The following is a 15,375-nucleotide window of genomic DNA, read 5'->3' as shown; positions in this document are numbered from 1 at the left end:
CGTTGCTTTAGAACAGGGGAAAGTGGGTGCAAGTGGGAAACCCTTTGGGGAGAGAGAGGAGAGAAGTTTCCCTCCTGTTCCTGTTGTCAAAAGATTGGGGGAAAGTATGTCTATCACCCATAACATTTCCAGTTCAGCTAAGGGCAGCTCTTCCATGAGGCGAGGCGGTCACCTCAGGCATCCGATTATTGGGGCACTAGTGAGGTGGAAGATGCCACCCTGCAGCCCACATTAAAAAACAAAGGAAAAGATGGGGGAGGACGTTGTTCAGGGGGCGGGAGGGGGCACATTTGGTGCCCTGCCTCAGGCACACAGAGGTCTTGTACACTGAATTCACCCCTTTCCTTTGCTTCATTCTGTTGTCAGGAGTAAAGAGACTGCTGCCAGAAAGCCCTCAAGGAGGAAATACAATTGTGTTTAACTTTATTGCAAGCCACCATGGAGGCCTATATTATTAGGTAGAAAGGCCGGATCTTGACTAATTGCATCAATAAGTTGCCCCCTGCCCTGCATTCAACAAAATGCAGCGGTGGAGACAGCAAAACATACCTTCACCTAGGCAGCATAATGCTTTGAGCTAGAAATGAAAAGTCTCTAGCTAAGAGAACAAAGCATACATGACTTCCCTAACCCTTCGCTTCAGCACCAACAGCTAATATTTGCTTTTCTACCATGATCTTTGGAGAAGCCAGAATATGACACAGAAGGGGTGGAGAGGGAGCGAGGAGGTCAGACTGGAGCCCGATTCACACGTTATGTCCAACATTTGTACCAATTTGGATGGCTTCACAAACCTTGCCTTCTCCCCAGATGATCAGTCTCTCCGCTTTCACACAGTCCCTGCTGCTCTATGCAGCACAGAGTAGGGTGGATCGCTCCGAGGCTGGGACTCGTTATCTTGGCCTCTGGGTATCCCACATGGGGGATAAGGGCACATTGGCGCCCTTAATCTCAGCTAAGAGCCAGGCTTTGGTGCAGGGTTTGGCGCCAAAGCACCACTGGGATCTGCTGGGATTCGGGCGATTCTTACGGGCAGCCAAGCCCAGTCACTACATAGGTATGTGCTTTTGTGTGAATGACCCACATCTGCATGTGAGCGTACTGCTGTGCATACGGTCAACATAACTTATGAACAACTGTACATGTGTACAATCTGTACCTGTGTACACTGTACACAGACTGTACAAGTGTTGAACATAATGTGTGAATACGACGACTACAACTATGTATATACAGCTTTTCAACAAGGGATTCTCAAAGCAGTTTACATAAGATCTAGAGCGGGGTATTTGAGATCTCCTTCATGAAACCTTGCCTGCCCTTAGGTCTTCTGTTCTCTTAAATTACTCCTCCATTATTACCTGGGCAAACACCAACAAGTCGGACAGCAACTGTTGGCTAGGTTGCCAATCAGCTACAGATCACCCAGAGATGTACCAATTAATCCTGCTCTACCTCCTGCCTGTGCCCCGGCCTAGACTAACCCAACAGATGTGGACTGGGTGATAAGGCTCAACTGGAAGAGGCAGACAGATGCAAAGATGCTTTAAGCAACACTATCCAGACACCATGCTAAAAACAAGCAAGCCTACAGAATTTCAACAATTTCACTGTCAACATCATAAGAAGAGAATAGTGGTAAGCTATATCAAGGTGTCAACCAGGTCGCAAAATGCACTCTACTAGACTATCTTTCTACAGGCTGAGAATGTCAAGCGAACCAGACTTTCTTTCATAGAAAGTACAACGTGAAGGTCAACCTATTAATGCTTAGAAGAAATGGGTTAGTCCCACGGAGTCCCCTATGGCCATATAACCATGTGCCTTCCAGCACCTGGTGCTGGATACCTGACTCTTTGAAGAAAGCTATAACAATAATCTGTTGCTGTTCCCGAGTCTATAACATCATCATGTTATTTGATACGGTCTTGATTATTTTGTATCTCTGTGCTGTTAGCCAATTTTGAGTTCCCTAGCAGAAGAGAAATAGGAAAATTTCAGAATAAATAAAGCCCTGTCCCAAACATTTAGAACCAGATCCTATTCATTTAGAAATACTCTTCTAAAACCATACATTTGCATAATTCACTTTTAAAAGAGACAAACAAATCTGAGCTGAAGAGGGTGTTGAGGAATGTGGGTAGAAATGGAGACCAGAAGGAAAGTGCTTTTTAAAACAAAAACAGATAATCGACGTTCACAAAATGCTCTGCTCAGCCTAAACTATAGCTTGATCTGTACCACCCATTCCCTGGGGAACAAAATAGACAGTAAAAACCAGCTGTGTTGTTATTTAAGTATTAAGAGACCCACAGAAAGGCATCTGAGAAACGTAACATTTTAATAGATGAAATAAATACTCCAGTACATGCAAGATTTTGTTTTTTTTTTTATACTGGGGAAAAGAAACCCAAATCACTTTCTTGTTATAGTGTAATTTTTGTTTTCCATTTAACACACTCACAGTAGCTTTTCCCCCCAGTCTGAAAATCACATCCAGTCTCCACTCCTTTTCCACTCCACACAGCAAATCCACTTCTAACCTAACACTTGATTCAAAAAGTAATCATACAAAACAAACGAGAAAGAAAAAAAGGTAGCTACATCCATCGTTAAAGTTTTGCTTCTTTCAGACTGTATGAAAACTGAGGTAACTTTTTTCTTCTTCCTGCATAACTGAACAGTAAAATTTGGAAGGGAAATCCTGGAAGACAAACAAACAAAAAAGCCCCCACCAAAAAAAAAAAAAAAAAGAACCTCAAAACCGCACCCAGCGCGGTTAAAGCTTTTTTTTTTCCTTTTAAAAAAAGTTCTCCTGCCTCCCCATCTTATAAAACTTTAAACTGTTTCTGTAACCACTTGCTTGCTCGTAGGCCGAAACTAAATAATGAAGATACATATGTGAATCAACTTTGATGTTTTTTAAGGAATCTTGCTCTCTCCCCACTACAAAGATCAACCATTCAATATTGATTATTTCTAAACAGTTTAAAGGATGGAGCTTCGCTGACTCACCATGCCAAAAGGGAGAAAAATTATAATCAAGTTGGGCTCATCTACATGAATTCTTTGGTATACACAAAACAAGAGTCAGGAGAGGGTGGCCTAGCATGTGTTCTGTTAGCAGTGACCGTGGTATCTAAATTGAAAAGATTAATTCACAGAATTGGAGTTCAATGGCGGTAGAGTCCGCGGCGAAGACCTCTCTCTTAGTGCCTGAGATAACAGGTTGCAGCCATCCGAGACGGCGCAAGCCGAGTTCCTCAACCTTTCCCTGTATTCAGTCATTTTGGAACTACTGTCGGGGTGATGGGCTATATCCCTGAGGCATTGGGTAAGGAGCACACACGCAGAGACAACGCTCATGGCCCCTCCCAAAATGGCGGTCTGCACAGCTTTGCCCTCGGGGTTGATGGTAGCGGCTTTGCCCAAAAACTGAGGCTCAATGGCAAAGCCCACCAGGGCACAGACAGACTGCACCAAGGGGCCACTGAACAGGACGCACCGGTTGCGCGTCAGCTCGCTGGGTGAAGTCTTGACTTCCTTGACGCATGCCAATAGGGCAGAGGCGCTGGTGCTCATGCACTTGACGCTGAGCTTGAACTGCTCCTTGGCGAATTTATCCTTGGATTTCTCACTAGCCAGGACGCAGGTGTCCGTCAGGAATTTCAAGTTCTTGGACATGTTCTGGGAGACCTCCAGCAGGAGCTGAGGGCTCATGTCGGCCAACGGGGTGGTCTTCAGGATCCCACACCCGTGTTCCACCTCGTGCTTACAGCGGGTCACCTTGTAGCGGTCCACCAAGCCGGGCGTGGCAGGCTGAGCCCCCGGGGTCTCCACTGCAGCCAAGTAGGCCGCGTGGGCAGAGCACTCCGTCAGGGAGACCACCAGCTCCCCCATCTCCACCAGGATGTCCCCCACCTCGGCAAAGCGTCCCATGTTCAGCTGGCTCTGGACATCATGGGTCAAGATGGACAGGCCTTTGGTCCTAGCTATGATGGTGTCCCTGCACTTTTCGAAGGACTCCCCGAAGACGGACAGGCTCTCGGTGTTGACCGGCCGGCTGTCGCTGGACAGCAGGAGCAAATCTGCCACCAGCTGCATCTTGATCTTGCAGTGGTCACAGACGGAGACGAGCTTCTTGCGCTGCACGGTGGTGCCGCTGGGGGTGGCTGCCTCGCTGGTCGACTTGCCAGAGCCGCCGCTAGCCATTGTGCCGGAGGGGCACTCGCATGCCTCTTGGGACCCCGCTGCTGCCGCCGCCGCCGCCACCCCTGCTGCCGCCGCCACCTCCCGAGGAGTCCCCGCTGAGCCCGGCAGGATCTCTCTGCCTTTTCCGCACCATCATTCCATTAAACTCCACAAATAAAAAAATAAAGTCTTTGGGTGCTGGAGGGAGAGAGGGGAGCAGGTGGAAAGGGGCCCAAATCCGAAGTCAGGGAGGGCTGTGGCCCTGGGCGCCCCTCCCCTTTCACAGTGAACCGGTGCCAGCTTCTTTCAGGAGAAGTCAGGGGCCCCTGGGTGCTGCTGGAGCAGCTGCTGCCTCTTGGGACCCTCGAACCCCCGATCCCTGCACGGCATGATCAATTCTCTTGGGGCTGGGGGTTGTTTTTAAGGTGGGGGGGGCGGCGAGCAGAGGTGGCCTTGCTCTTCGCAGCGTGGACGGCTCGTCGTTTGCAGAGGCGCTGGGAACCCAGGCTAGGCTGGCATCCAAAAGAAGCAGCCGACAAACGCCAAACCGAAAAGTTCCCCGTTGGCGAGGATTGGCTCCGAGGCCAGGCTGCTAGAAACGCGTCGGGGGCAGCCAGCGAGGATCCTCGTTACCGTCCCCAACCCGAGGGGTGCCCGCGGCGGCCCGGCAAGCGGCGGCGAGCCCACGCCATCGGCGCCTCTGCACGCTAGGCAGGAGAAGGCAGCCGGGCATCTCCCTCCCCGGCGCGATCAGGAAGAACAGCGGAGGGTGTGGCCCGGCTAGGGCAGCTGGCGGCCGCGGCGGGCGGGCGGGACTCGAGAGGAGGAGGAGGGGCCGGCAGGAAGGGGGGCTCTCGGCGCGGGCCGGGGACGGCGGGCGGCCCCAGGCTGCTCTTCGCGCGCTGCTGCGGCTTCTGCCTCCGGCGCGCAAAGGAGGGCGCGGCGGCGGCGGCGGCGTCCTGCTGCTGCCCCCCGAGCCCGACGGCAAAGCCGGGAAGGCGCTGCTGCGGGTTGCGGCTGGGTGGCTTCCTCGCTCACGCAGCCCAGCTGGCTTCCCCGGCGGCTCCGGGCTGCATCTCCAGGGGCGGCGGCGGCCTCCTCCAGGGCGTGGGCGCATCCGAGGCGGGCGCGCAGGAACTTCAGGCAGTCGGCGCGGACCGGCGGGGGAGCGGCTCCAGCGGGCTGCCTTCGCGGCGGGGGCTCCCCAAGGCCGGCCGGCCCCCGGCCGCCGCTGCCATCTTCCTCGGGGGGGGGGGCGGCAGGCAAGCGGGCGGGCGGGCTTTCTCCCCCCGCTTCTTCGCAGGCTGGCTCACCAACTTCAGTGGGGCGGAGAGGAAGGCAAGGCGCTCGCGGCGGCGGCGGCTGCTCCGGGTTCCTCCCTGCCCTTTTTCCTCCCCTCGCGCCTTCGCCAAGGATCCCTTCTTGCCACTTCCCCAGGCTCCCCCCCCCCTTTTTTTTAATTAAAGAATAACAGCCAAACTCTTAGGCGGCGGCGGCGGCTCTGCCGGCTGTCCAGCCAGGCTGCTGCATGGTTGGGAGGGGCGGGCGCCTGGCTCTTTCTTCCTTCCTCCCCCCCCCCCACGCCTCCTGCGCTCCCTCCTTCCTCCCCCTTTGCCTGCCTCCACTGTAACCTCGCTGTAAGCCTGTCGCAGGCTTTGGGGCGGGGTGTGACCGCCCTTCTGTTTAAATCCTGCCCTCCCCGCGGCGCGATGCTGCTGCTCCACACCAGCTGCTGGCTGAGGGCTCCTCCCGGGAAAGAGGAGGCGACGGCACTGGCACTGTCCCTGCCCCCCTGACCGTGCCGGATTTAGGGACAAGCTAAGGAAGCTGCAGCTCGGAATGCAAGAAACAAAACGAAACGCCAAACTAAATTCCAAGCTTTGCACAATGCAGCTTCATTCCAAGGCCTTTCTAATGCAAATAGGCTTGTCGCAAGATATTGTTAGCTTATTAGCGTTTCACTGCATTTTTGCCAAATACAAATAAAGCGTTATTATTTCTTCTTATCATTCTGGTGGTGGTGGTTGTTATTTTGGTAATGCCATGGGAGGGGCCTCTTAAGCTTGACAGAGCTGAGGGTCCCAGCATGTCAGAATCCGGCCCTGACCCCTGAAGCGGGAAAGAGTAATGTGGGGAGTTCCCTGCAGCGGGCTATAATTGCCACCAATGGTGAGGTCTTAGTTGCAGCAGGGAGCTCTCCCTCTCTCAAATGCGCCCCCCCCCAGTCTGAAGTGGTACAGTCCGTTCTAACAGCTAAGCCCTCCCCTTCTGCTGCGAGCATGGACTGGGCCTATGAGGACTGGCGGGTCCGTCCCAAGCTTCCTTCTCCTGTTTGAGAAGATTGAAATCTCTGGTTACCGCGCCCTCCTTCCCCGGTTTCCTGTAATTTTTTTCTCCCCGCCTAGCGCGCTCCGCGCCTGCGCGCATGTTGTACGGCGGCCCCGCCGCGCCGAGGAGGGTCCTCTTTCCGGTCCGCTGCCCGGACAAGATGGCGGGCGCCCGGTGCGGTTGGAGGAGCCGCTGGCTGTGTTGGCTCTTGGTGCTGCTGTGCGCGCTCGCGGCCGCCCTCGGGGCTGAGGAGCCGAAGCCGGCCAAGAAGAAAAAGGACATTCGGGACTACAACGACGCCGACATGGCGCGGCTGCTGGAGCAGTGGGAGGTAGAGGGGGAAAGCGGGGCTTCTTCTCCCGCCCGACCAGTGCAGCCTCCTTCCTCTTCTCTCTCCGTCCAGCTCCCTCCCCGCCCCCGAAGGCCCATCTCCATGACCGCTGGTCACGGGAAGAGCAGAAGGTTCCAAGTTTCTTCTCCCTGGCAGCAATTCCAAGACAGGGCTGAGAGAGAGAGAGAGAGACTCTTGCCTGCAACCCTTGGAGAAGCTGCTGCCAGCCTGTGCAGGCAATACTGAGTTAGATGGACCCAGGGCCTGACTCGGTATATGGCAGCTTCCGATGTTCCTATGAAAAGGACAATCCAAGTCAGGAGAGAAATAGGCCTCTGAGCATGATGTGTAGAGTGTGCTTCCCTTTGCCAGTGCAGAGTAGTAGTTATAAAAACGTGTTTGTAGCCAGCTTCCCAAACAAAGAAATCCCCTGCTGACTGAGTAAAGAGGTGCCTTTTAAAGTGGTGGTTTTCTTCTGTTTAGCAGGGGGAGAGCAACTGGCCCTTGCTAGCCCCAGCACAGCATCCCTCTGGCGACTGTTGCTAGTGGCTATCTTATGTTTCTTTTTAGATTGTGAGTCCTTTGGGGACAGGGATCCATTGTATATATTTACTTTATTTTTCTGTGTGATCTGCTTTGAGGACTTCTGCTGAAAAGCAGTGTAGTAGTAGTGAGAAGTTATCTAAGCGTTTTTATATAGCAGAATGAATGAGAAAGTAGTTCCCTGCCCCAGTGCGGCTCAAGGAAGATGCCAGCAATAGCGACTGGAAGAGAGAGACTGAATAGGAACAGTTGCTCTCCCCTTGATAAACATCAGAAAGCCACCTTAAACACTAATGGCCTCTGTGCCCAGTTAGCAGATGGGATCCCACACCATGCTCTCAAGAGTGTCTGCAGATTGTTCCCTGTCCCAAAGGGACTTGCAACCTAAGAGGTATCATGAGTAGGGACAGTTATGTTCCCTCTACCATGAGACATTAAATGCACCTTTTTGCCCAGTTAGCAGGGATACACATTTATTTATTTATTTATTTATTCAGTCAGTCAGTCAGTCTGTCAGTTTCTATACTGCCCTTCCAAAAATGGCTCAGAGCGGTTTACACAGAGAAATAACAAACAAATAAGATGGATCCCTGTCCCCAAAGGGCTCACAATCTAAAAAGAAACATAAGATAGTTGCCAACAACAGTCACTGGAGGTACTGTGCTGAGGTGGATAGGGCCAGCTACCCGCCCCCTGCTAAATAAAAGAGAATCGCCATGTTAAAAAGTGCCTCTTTGCCAAGTTAGCAGGGGTTTATATTCTGCTTTTTAACAGCAACTGTTTCAAAGCGGTTTGTGTAGCAAAAAGGATTGAGAAGATGGCTCCTTGTTCCAAAAGGGCTCCTAATCTAAAAGAAAACACAAGAGACACCAGCAACAGCTATTGGTAGAGATGTTCTGGGGTTAGACAGGGACAATTGCTTTCTCCCTGTTAAATACAAGGGGAGGCCACCTAAAAACATACCTCTGTGCCCAGTTAGCAGGGCCTAGTAGCACAGCTACAGGTTCCAGATAATGCAAGGCCCTGAAGGATGAGGCTGAAGTTGGTTCCCAGTTCCTTGCAAGACACCACTTGGAAAAATCTGGCAGCACCTTCAGAGATTAACAAACTGATATGTAAAGACAGGGGCCATATTTTATCAGCACAGGCTATATAGCAGAGATAGGCAACATGCAGCTCTCCAGATGTTGAACTACAACTCCAATCACCCCCAATTCCAATCACCACAATTTATTGTAGCTGGGGGTGATGGGAATTGTAGTTCAGCAACATCTAGAGCGCTGCATATTGTGCTAATTTGGTTGTCTCTGCCCTTGATTGGGGAGTGTCCTACACTCTCTACTCTTACTTGACACTGTTCCTTCTGTTTGTCTCTCTTCCCTCACCAGTTTCTACAATGGTTAATGTCTGTGGAGATGAGAAAAAAATGTGAAAAATACATAGATTTAACAATTTTACTGCAGCATAAGCTTTTGTGGACTGGCATCTACTTCCTCTGATGCATCAAGTAGTATTCTCAATTGGAATATAGCCTGAAAAAACTTAGGGTATAGTAATCTTTTTTTTTTTTTTTTAGCTCATGCGGTAGCGGTCTGTACTGATTATTTGGTGCCAGCACACGCATGCTCCACCCCACTTTTAGCTGTGGGCCTGTGCTTGGGCCAGTGGCATCCCAGCAGTGAGTGGGGGAAGGGGTGTGTGTGTGCTGAAGGTACCAGGCACCTTCCGATCTTCGCCGCCACACCACTCCTGTGGGCTGCCGCCATTCAGAAGACGTGGCAGCAGGTGCAGGGGAGGGCACGTGCCCAGTCGGCAGGGAGGGGGTGAGAGGGGGGAAGGGCAAGTTGGGCTGCCAGTGGGGTCCCCGTGAGCCATGCAATCAGTGTTCTCAGTCCGCACACAGATGGAAAAAATTAGAGGGTTTTGTTCTGGGTGGTAGTATCAAGGCAGTGTGTGTGCACACATATTCAGAGTTGGGCCTTCCTGATTCCACCTGGGCGGGATCTAAAATTAACTGAGCAGACATCAAAAAATGTGTGAGCGCACATGCACGCCTTGGAACAGTGCATGCAATGATGAACATGGCCTTTAAGTGCCGCAGAACTCTTGTGTTTGCTGTATTACAGCTACCCTTTAGGAGGTTATCCCACACAGATGCATGAGCAGCTTCAATAAGGAACAGAGGTTTACAAGCCTTTCCTTGGGCTTATTTTGGGGTGCAGAGGCAAGGAAGTCTCCACCCCTTATTCGGTCCGCTCCTGAGCTTGGGTCAAAAAAGAAACAGCCACAACCCCGCTAGTCCTCCTAAAATGCATGTTCTTCTCTTGTTCACCCCTGCCTCCATTTCTACCCCTTCCTGTGCTGCCTCTGCTCCTTTGAATTTTAGTCTGTAAGTCCCTTGGGACCTGTCCTTGTGCTTTGTAATAATTCTGTAAATCATAACCAAATGACTTAAAGTAATGCTCAGTTGGCTTGTAGGTTTCAGGATTCCCTGTGACAGGAATTCCAAGATGTTGACTACAACTCCTGGCATCCTCGGCTGCAGTGGCCTTTAGCTGGGGATTATGGGAGTTGTAGTCAGCAGTATCAGGGAATCCCATTACAGGGAACACAGGTTGTGGGTGTCTGACACCTAAGTATGTGGCAGCCATTGGGTTTTACTGGGTGCAAACCTGAAAATCAGATTTCTGTTTCTGAAACTCTTGTGTTGTAGTATTCAGCCGTATAAAGTGAATAGAACAGCACTCCATCTGAAAAACACATTAGACGTTCTAACTGATCTTTTAAGGCTCACAGAAGAGAAATGGGATAGTGAATAGTAAAATAACTTTAGATTCCTGGGAAACTTGAGACATTCATTGCACACTCAGTTTGCTATCTCTGGGATTGTACCTAAAGAGGAGGAGTTAGTGCCACCCATGCATATAGTTATGATTACAAGTCCCTGCCCCAAAGGGCTTGCATTATTGACTGAAGAGAGACAACAGAGGAAGGGAGACGGGAATCAAAGCAGGTGTAAACAGAAGGTCTATGTGATTATTTCAGTCACATATGATTGAACTTAGTTATAGGCATTGCAGAAAAGATATGTTTTGAAGAGGTTTACAGAGGTACATAGGAAGCTGGCTGAGGCTCACACCCCACACCCCAATTTTGGGACAAAGGAAAAGTCATTATACCCATGCTTTATTTATTTGCCATATTTGTATACTGCCCAAAACACAAGTCGTGAGCAAGCAGTGTATACTCTCTTCCAAGGCCAGTTTTTAAAATGAAGAAATACATTTTGCTTGCTAAAGCTGCTGTCTCATTTCAAAGCGTTCTGAAGGGTTCTTGTGTTCCTATTGTCCACCACAGAAAGATGACGATATAGAAGAAGGGGACCTTCCAGAGCACAAGCGTCCATCGGCACCAGTAGACTTTTCGAAGATTGACCCAGGCAAGCCAGAGAGTATTTTGAAAATGACTAAGAAAGGGAAGACGCTGATGATGTTTGTCACGGTGTCGGGAGAGCCCACTGAGAAAGAGACGGAGACCATTACAAATCTGTGGCAGGGGAGTCTTTTCAATGCCAACTATGATGTTCAAAGGTAGGCAGTTCTTTCTGGCGTTGGGCTGGGCCCATTGCCTGGTTTCACCTGCATTGAATATAGACCAGCTGCTTAGAAATGTCGGACTTCAGGTGGAGTCACAGGCTTCTACTCAGTAGTGGCCAGTGAGTTCTGCTGAGGGGTAGGGTGTGGTGAGAATGGGGACATATTGAGCAGCAGGGGTGGGGCATCCTCCCTCCAGAATGTGCCTCCACCCCACAGAGCATGCTGAGAACCAGCTAAGCTGCCACCATTTAAAGTGATATTTTCCCACCTTCACTGCCCTCCGCCCGCCAAGCGGCACTCACTAGCCACTTCTGTTTCTACCACAACTACAAATATGTATATTCTGCTTTTCAGCAGAAGTTCTCAAAGCAGATTACATAGAAGAAAAAACAAAATGGTCCCCTGTCCCCAAACACAGTCTAAAAAGAAACACAAGATAGACACTAGCAACTACCACTGAAGGGATGCTGTGCTGGGGTTGGATAGGGCCAGGTGCTCTCCCCCTGCTAAATGTAAGAGTCACTCGTTTAGAAGATACCATTTTCTCAGCCAGGTCCAGTAACTAGGTTGCATGTGCTCCATTTCAAGCATGAAACCAGAAGAGGTGCATCCCACATGCCCTGTGGCCACAGCCCTATGTGCACTTACCTGAGAATAAGTTCCAGGCGGAAGATGGGTTGTTGTGCAGGGGGCTTTGAAACCAGGGGCCTGTTGCTCTTTCTATCCTGCAGCCATGTCAGCAATCTTCAACTGGATGCCACCAGCAATTTCTTGCTGCTGGCCTTGACAAACTTTCTTTGGCTCTAGGAGCCTGCGCAAGAATTTAGGAGCCAAACCGTGGACACTTGACAAAATTACCAGGGATGGGCACTGCAGAGAAGGATGGTAAATGGGCCCCTCTTGATTCCTTTTACAAGCAATAGAACAGAGACAGGTGGTGCTTGGGACAAAGAAAGGTTGTATGAAACAACTCTGCCTCTGAATATCCTAGTCCAGGTGCCATGGTTAAATTTCTAGATGCCAAGGCTCCCTGGCACCTGCGATGTGTCAAACCTTGTATTGTTGGTGTTTGTATAGCAGTCTCTGTATACCTGTGGGGTAAGTATTTGCTGCTTCCCCCACTACTCCATCTTGATTAGATTCTATGCAGCTGCACAGATTTTGTAGGCAACAGAAGAGGGGTTTTTGCCATGTTGGTGTCCACTCATCCAGAAACCTCTTCTGAGCTGGATCTATGCACTTCACAGATTTAGTATGCGGAAATAAGGCTGTTGGGCCGGCTGTTGTGCATGCCCATAGTTGAATTCTGGTCACTTAGTCAAGTTTGGCCTGGAACTGCTTCAACATATCAGAGGAGGACTTGTCAAATCCCAGGCTGCAGGGAGCCGTGGCACCTAGGAACTTAACTTGGCCCCTAGGCTAGGATATTCAGAGGCAGGGTTGTTTAATACAATCTTTATTTGTCCCAGGCAGCCCTGGGACTGTTCTAAGAATGTTACTTATAAAAGGAATAAAGAGAAGCCCATTTACCTTCACACACACACACACACACACACACACACCGCAATGTCCATCGCTAAGTGGTAATTTTGCCATTGGCTGGCTTCTAAACTTTTGGGCTGACTCCTAGATCCAAAGAAAATTTCTCAAGAGCGTAATACAGGACTGCTCCCATGCAGTTTGGAGATATGTTAATATGTCAATTTTAATATTATCGCTTGATCATATAAGGGCTGGATAACCATTTCACTAGAATCTGATTTTTAATGTTGAATCGTATGCTGTCAAATAATACTCCAGCATTTATCAGCCCGATCGCTTTGCTCTTCTGTGTGGTTCTTAAAATACATTGAGTGTTGCCATAGTCACAACCCGTCTCCTCAGGCAAAAAAGAGCCTGTGTCTTTCCATTTTTCTCTCTGTGTTTTAAAATAACTTGGATATAGCAGACTGAATTTTCGCAAGGCAGTAAACTGCTGTGGTCGTATTTTCCGAAGTGAGTAATAAAGCCTGTCGAAGAGAAACTGTTCTTCATGCTGCAGTGAGTTCTGAAGCCAGCACACCTCCTTCTTTAAAATGCCGATGTGCCACTGAATGCTTTGGGTTATCTCTCCCAGCTCTGCACCACACCTGTCAAGTTTTTATGCTTCAGAGGTCTGGCACTCACTGACTGCCCTTTTAACATCTAGGTTTATTGTCGGTTCAAATCGTGCCATCTTTATGCTGCGAGATGGAGGCTACGCGTGGGAGATCAAAGATTTCCTGGTAAATCAAGAGAGGTGCGCAGATGTCACTTTGGAGGGTCAGGTATACCCTGGCAAAGGAGCCAAGGGAAGTGACAAAGTTAAAAACAGAACCAAGCCAGAAAAACCCCAAAAGAAAAAAGACACAGACAAGAAATCTGGACAACGCAAAGAGGACAACCGTGCGGCCAAACCGAAAGAAGATCTATGATGAGAAGCTAATTGGACTGAACACTGTCAATGAAGGGTCGGCCAGGGGTGGTGGGAGAGCATTTAGGAAGAAGGGAGAATGAGGCGGCCTTTGGGGCTGAAAGTTGCGATGATCAAGGGGCCAGTTTACTTATTAATGAGAGAGTTTTATGTAGTAACGGCAAAGTTAATGGTTAATATCCACAGATTGCCTTTGTTAAAGTTGTGGCTTGTTTACTTTTCATCCAGCTGGTTTTTAAGCCTAAAACAGGCACCTGTTTAACTTTGGTATTAAATAAACCTTAGTATTATGAACTTTGCTCAGCGGATGAGGGAGCCCGGAGAGCCTTTTCCATTGGGAGTATTGTTACTGTCTGTTATGGAGGAGCCAATCAGCAATATAAATGGTTCACAGTTGACAGAAGAGAAATGGAATCTATTCCAGGGCAGGAGTGGTCAATCTTGGCTCTCTTCCCAGTATGTCCATTTGCTGAATAAGTAACACACCTTAAGAGCTCTCAAATGTTACTAGGGCAGTTCACACTATGGACATTAGTGTGCTGATTTGGGAGCTGCGCTTGCTCCCGTTGGCCGATCATCTGTCAGTTAAAACCCAAGTCAGAAGTAGCGAGCTTGATCGTGAGCTAAGCCCCAGCCAGGTAAGGCAGGCACGCCCTGCCCAGATTCCATCCCTAGCTTCAGAAAGAGGTAGGCAGGGAAACCCTCCTGCCCAGCCCCTGGGCCTTAGCTCATGAGCAAGCTCTTTGCCTCTGGTCCCATTTTAAACTGACAGACGATTGGCAGACGGGGATGCAGCCAGCTCCCGGAGGAGGGTAGGAGGCTTCTCCTGCCCTGGTGTCAATCATGTGAACTGCTAACGCTGGGACAGATTCCTGGAAGCACAATTTGAGAGACAAAAGCAGTAGAATGTATAGATGCTGTTTTAATTCTTTAAAATGTGAATGCCTAAGTGCTACCCGCTCCAAAGCGAGTGGATTCACACACTCCCCATTGAATTGTTAGATTTTTTCCTTTGTTAATTGAGCAGTTCAGTTATCCCGTTACGCTTGCCTAATCCCCTTGATTTAAGTAGAGTAAAAGAGACATATGAAGAACAGTGAAGCGTGCAGGGGCCCTGAAACATTTTGGAAGCAGGATGAAGGTGTTCCAGGGTTGCAGTGAGTATAAACTGAGGGTTTATTCTATTCTAATGTATCTGTATGAGTGCATAGCTTAGCGGCTGTGATTATTCCCTGTAGGAAGTTTACCAGAAAGGCTTGCTAAAGTCCCTTTTGAAATGGGTGGCCACAGTATTGATAATGCCATTTGATTGTTCCGTGAGCTATGGTTTTGAATTTTATGGTGCCAAAATATGCCTCAGCTATTTGGAATGTCCTCATTTGAGGCTACAATGGTGTTTCCCCCCCTAAAATACATATTGAATCAGGGAAATTTTGCTGTCAACATGAACACTCCCTCCAGAATGTTAATAAATGTGTACATTTTCCAGAATGGTTTGGTTTTTGAAATGTAGAGTCAAATCTTTCCCTTGTGACTTATGATGATATCTCTGATAAGTTCAGAGTAGCCACTTGGTGGTGGTTTTTTTGTGTGCCAGCTGCAAATGGTGAGTATTCTTTCTTCTCTTCCTTCCAAGACTTCACAAAAACATTCTCAAAGTTTCACAAACTCTTAAGTCGGGATTCTCAACAGCCCAAGACCATTGTGGCTGGGACTGATGGGAGTTGTAGTCCAACACCACCTGGGGATCCAGTTTGAGAACCCTTGTCTTAAATGAAAGGATGACTTGCTTCTAATTAGGATGAATCTTACATATATTCTGCGCTTCTGTATGATATGAATACCATTTTATAAAAGCTGTCTCCTACCTTGAGCTCTTAATGTGCGAAGGTTGGTTATGTTTAGATATATAAATCACTGTAATGTTTATCCTT

General features: G+C 49.3%; 2 protein-coding genes across 2 annotated transcripts; one reads left to right on the top strand and one right to left on the bottom strand.

Annotated features, from left to right (window-relative positions):
* Positions 1–2,322: 2,322 nt before the first annotated feature.
* TLNRD1 (talin rod domain containing 1) lies at positions 2,323–5,319 on the bottom strand. The gene has a single exon (XM_053272865.1). It carries the CDS (start codon positions 4,210–4,212, stop codon positions 3,154–3,156), a length of 1,059 nt encoding a protein of 352 aa, XP_053128840.1. The 5' UTR covers positions 4,213–5,319; the 3' UTR covers positions 2,323–3,153.
* A 1,235-nt stretch (positions 5,320–6,554) lies between these two features.
* MESD (mesoderm development LRP chaperone) lies at positions 6,555–14,932 on the top strand. Its single transcript, XM_053272868.1, has 3 exons — positions 6,555–6,850; positions 10,751–10,983; positions 13,178–14,932. The coding sequence occupies exons 1-3, from the start codon at positions 6,617–6,619 to the stop codon at positions 13,440–13,442; spliced, it is 732 nt and encodes a 243-aa protein (XP_053128843.1). The 5' UTR covers positions 6,555–6,616; the 3' UTR covers positions 13,443–14,932.
* Positions 14,933–15,375: the final 443 nt, after the last annotated feature.

This window comes from Hemicordylus capensis, chromosome 10, assembly GCF_027244095.1.
Source record: "Hemicordylus capensis ecotype Gifberg chromosome 10, rHemCap1.1.pri, whole genome shotgun sequence".
In the NCBI taxonomy this organism is placed as follows: domain Eukaryota; kingdom Metazoa; phylum Chordata; class Lepidosauria; order Squamata; family Cordylidae; genus Hemicordylus; species Hemicordylus capensis.
The sequence above is the reverse complement of the archived record's forward strand: the minus strand, read 5'-3'. Positions and strand labels throughout refer to the sequence as shown.

What these genes read in the sequence shown, in the direction of transcription:
- TLNRD1 (XM_053272865.1), bottom strand. Translation starts at nt 4,212, where the DNA reads ATGGCTAGCGGCGGCTCTGGCAAGTCGACCAGCGAGGCAGCCACCCCC.
- MESD (XM_053272868.1), top strand. Translation starts at nt 6,617, where the DNA reads ATGTTGTACGGCGGCCCCGCCGCGCCGAGGAGGGTCCTCTTTCCGGTC. An exon ending in GGCTGCTGGAGCAGTGGGAG is followed by an intron (nt 6,851 to 10,750) that starts GTAGAGGGGGAA and finishes TGTCCACCACAG; the next exon opens with AAAGATGACGATATAGAAGA. An exon ending in GCCAACTATGATGTTCAAAG is followed by an intron (nt 10,984 to 13,177) that starts GTAGGCAGTTCT and finishes TTTAACATCTAG; the next exon opens with GTTTATTGTCGGTTCAAATC.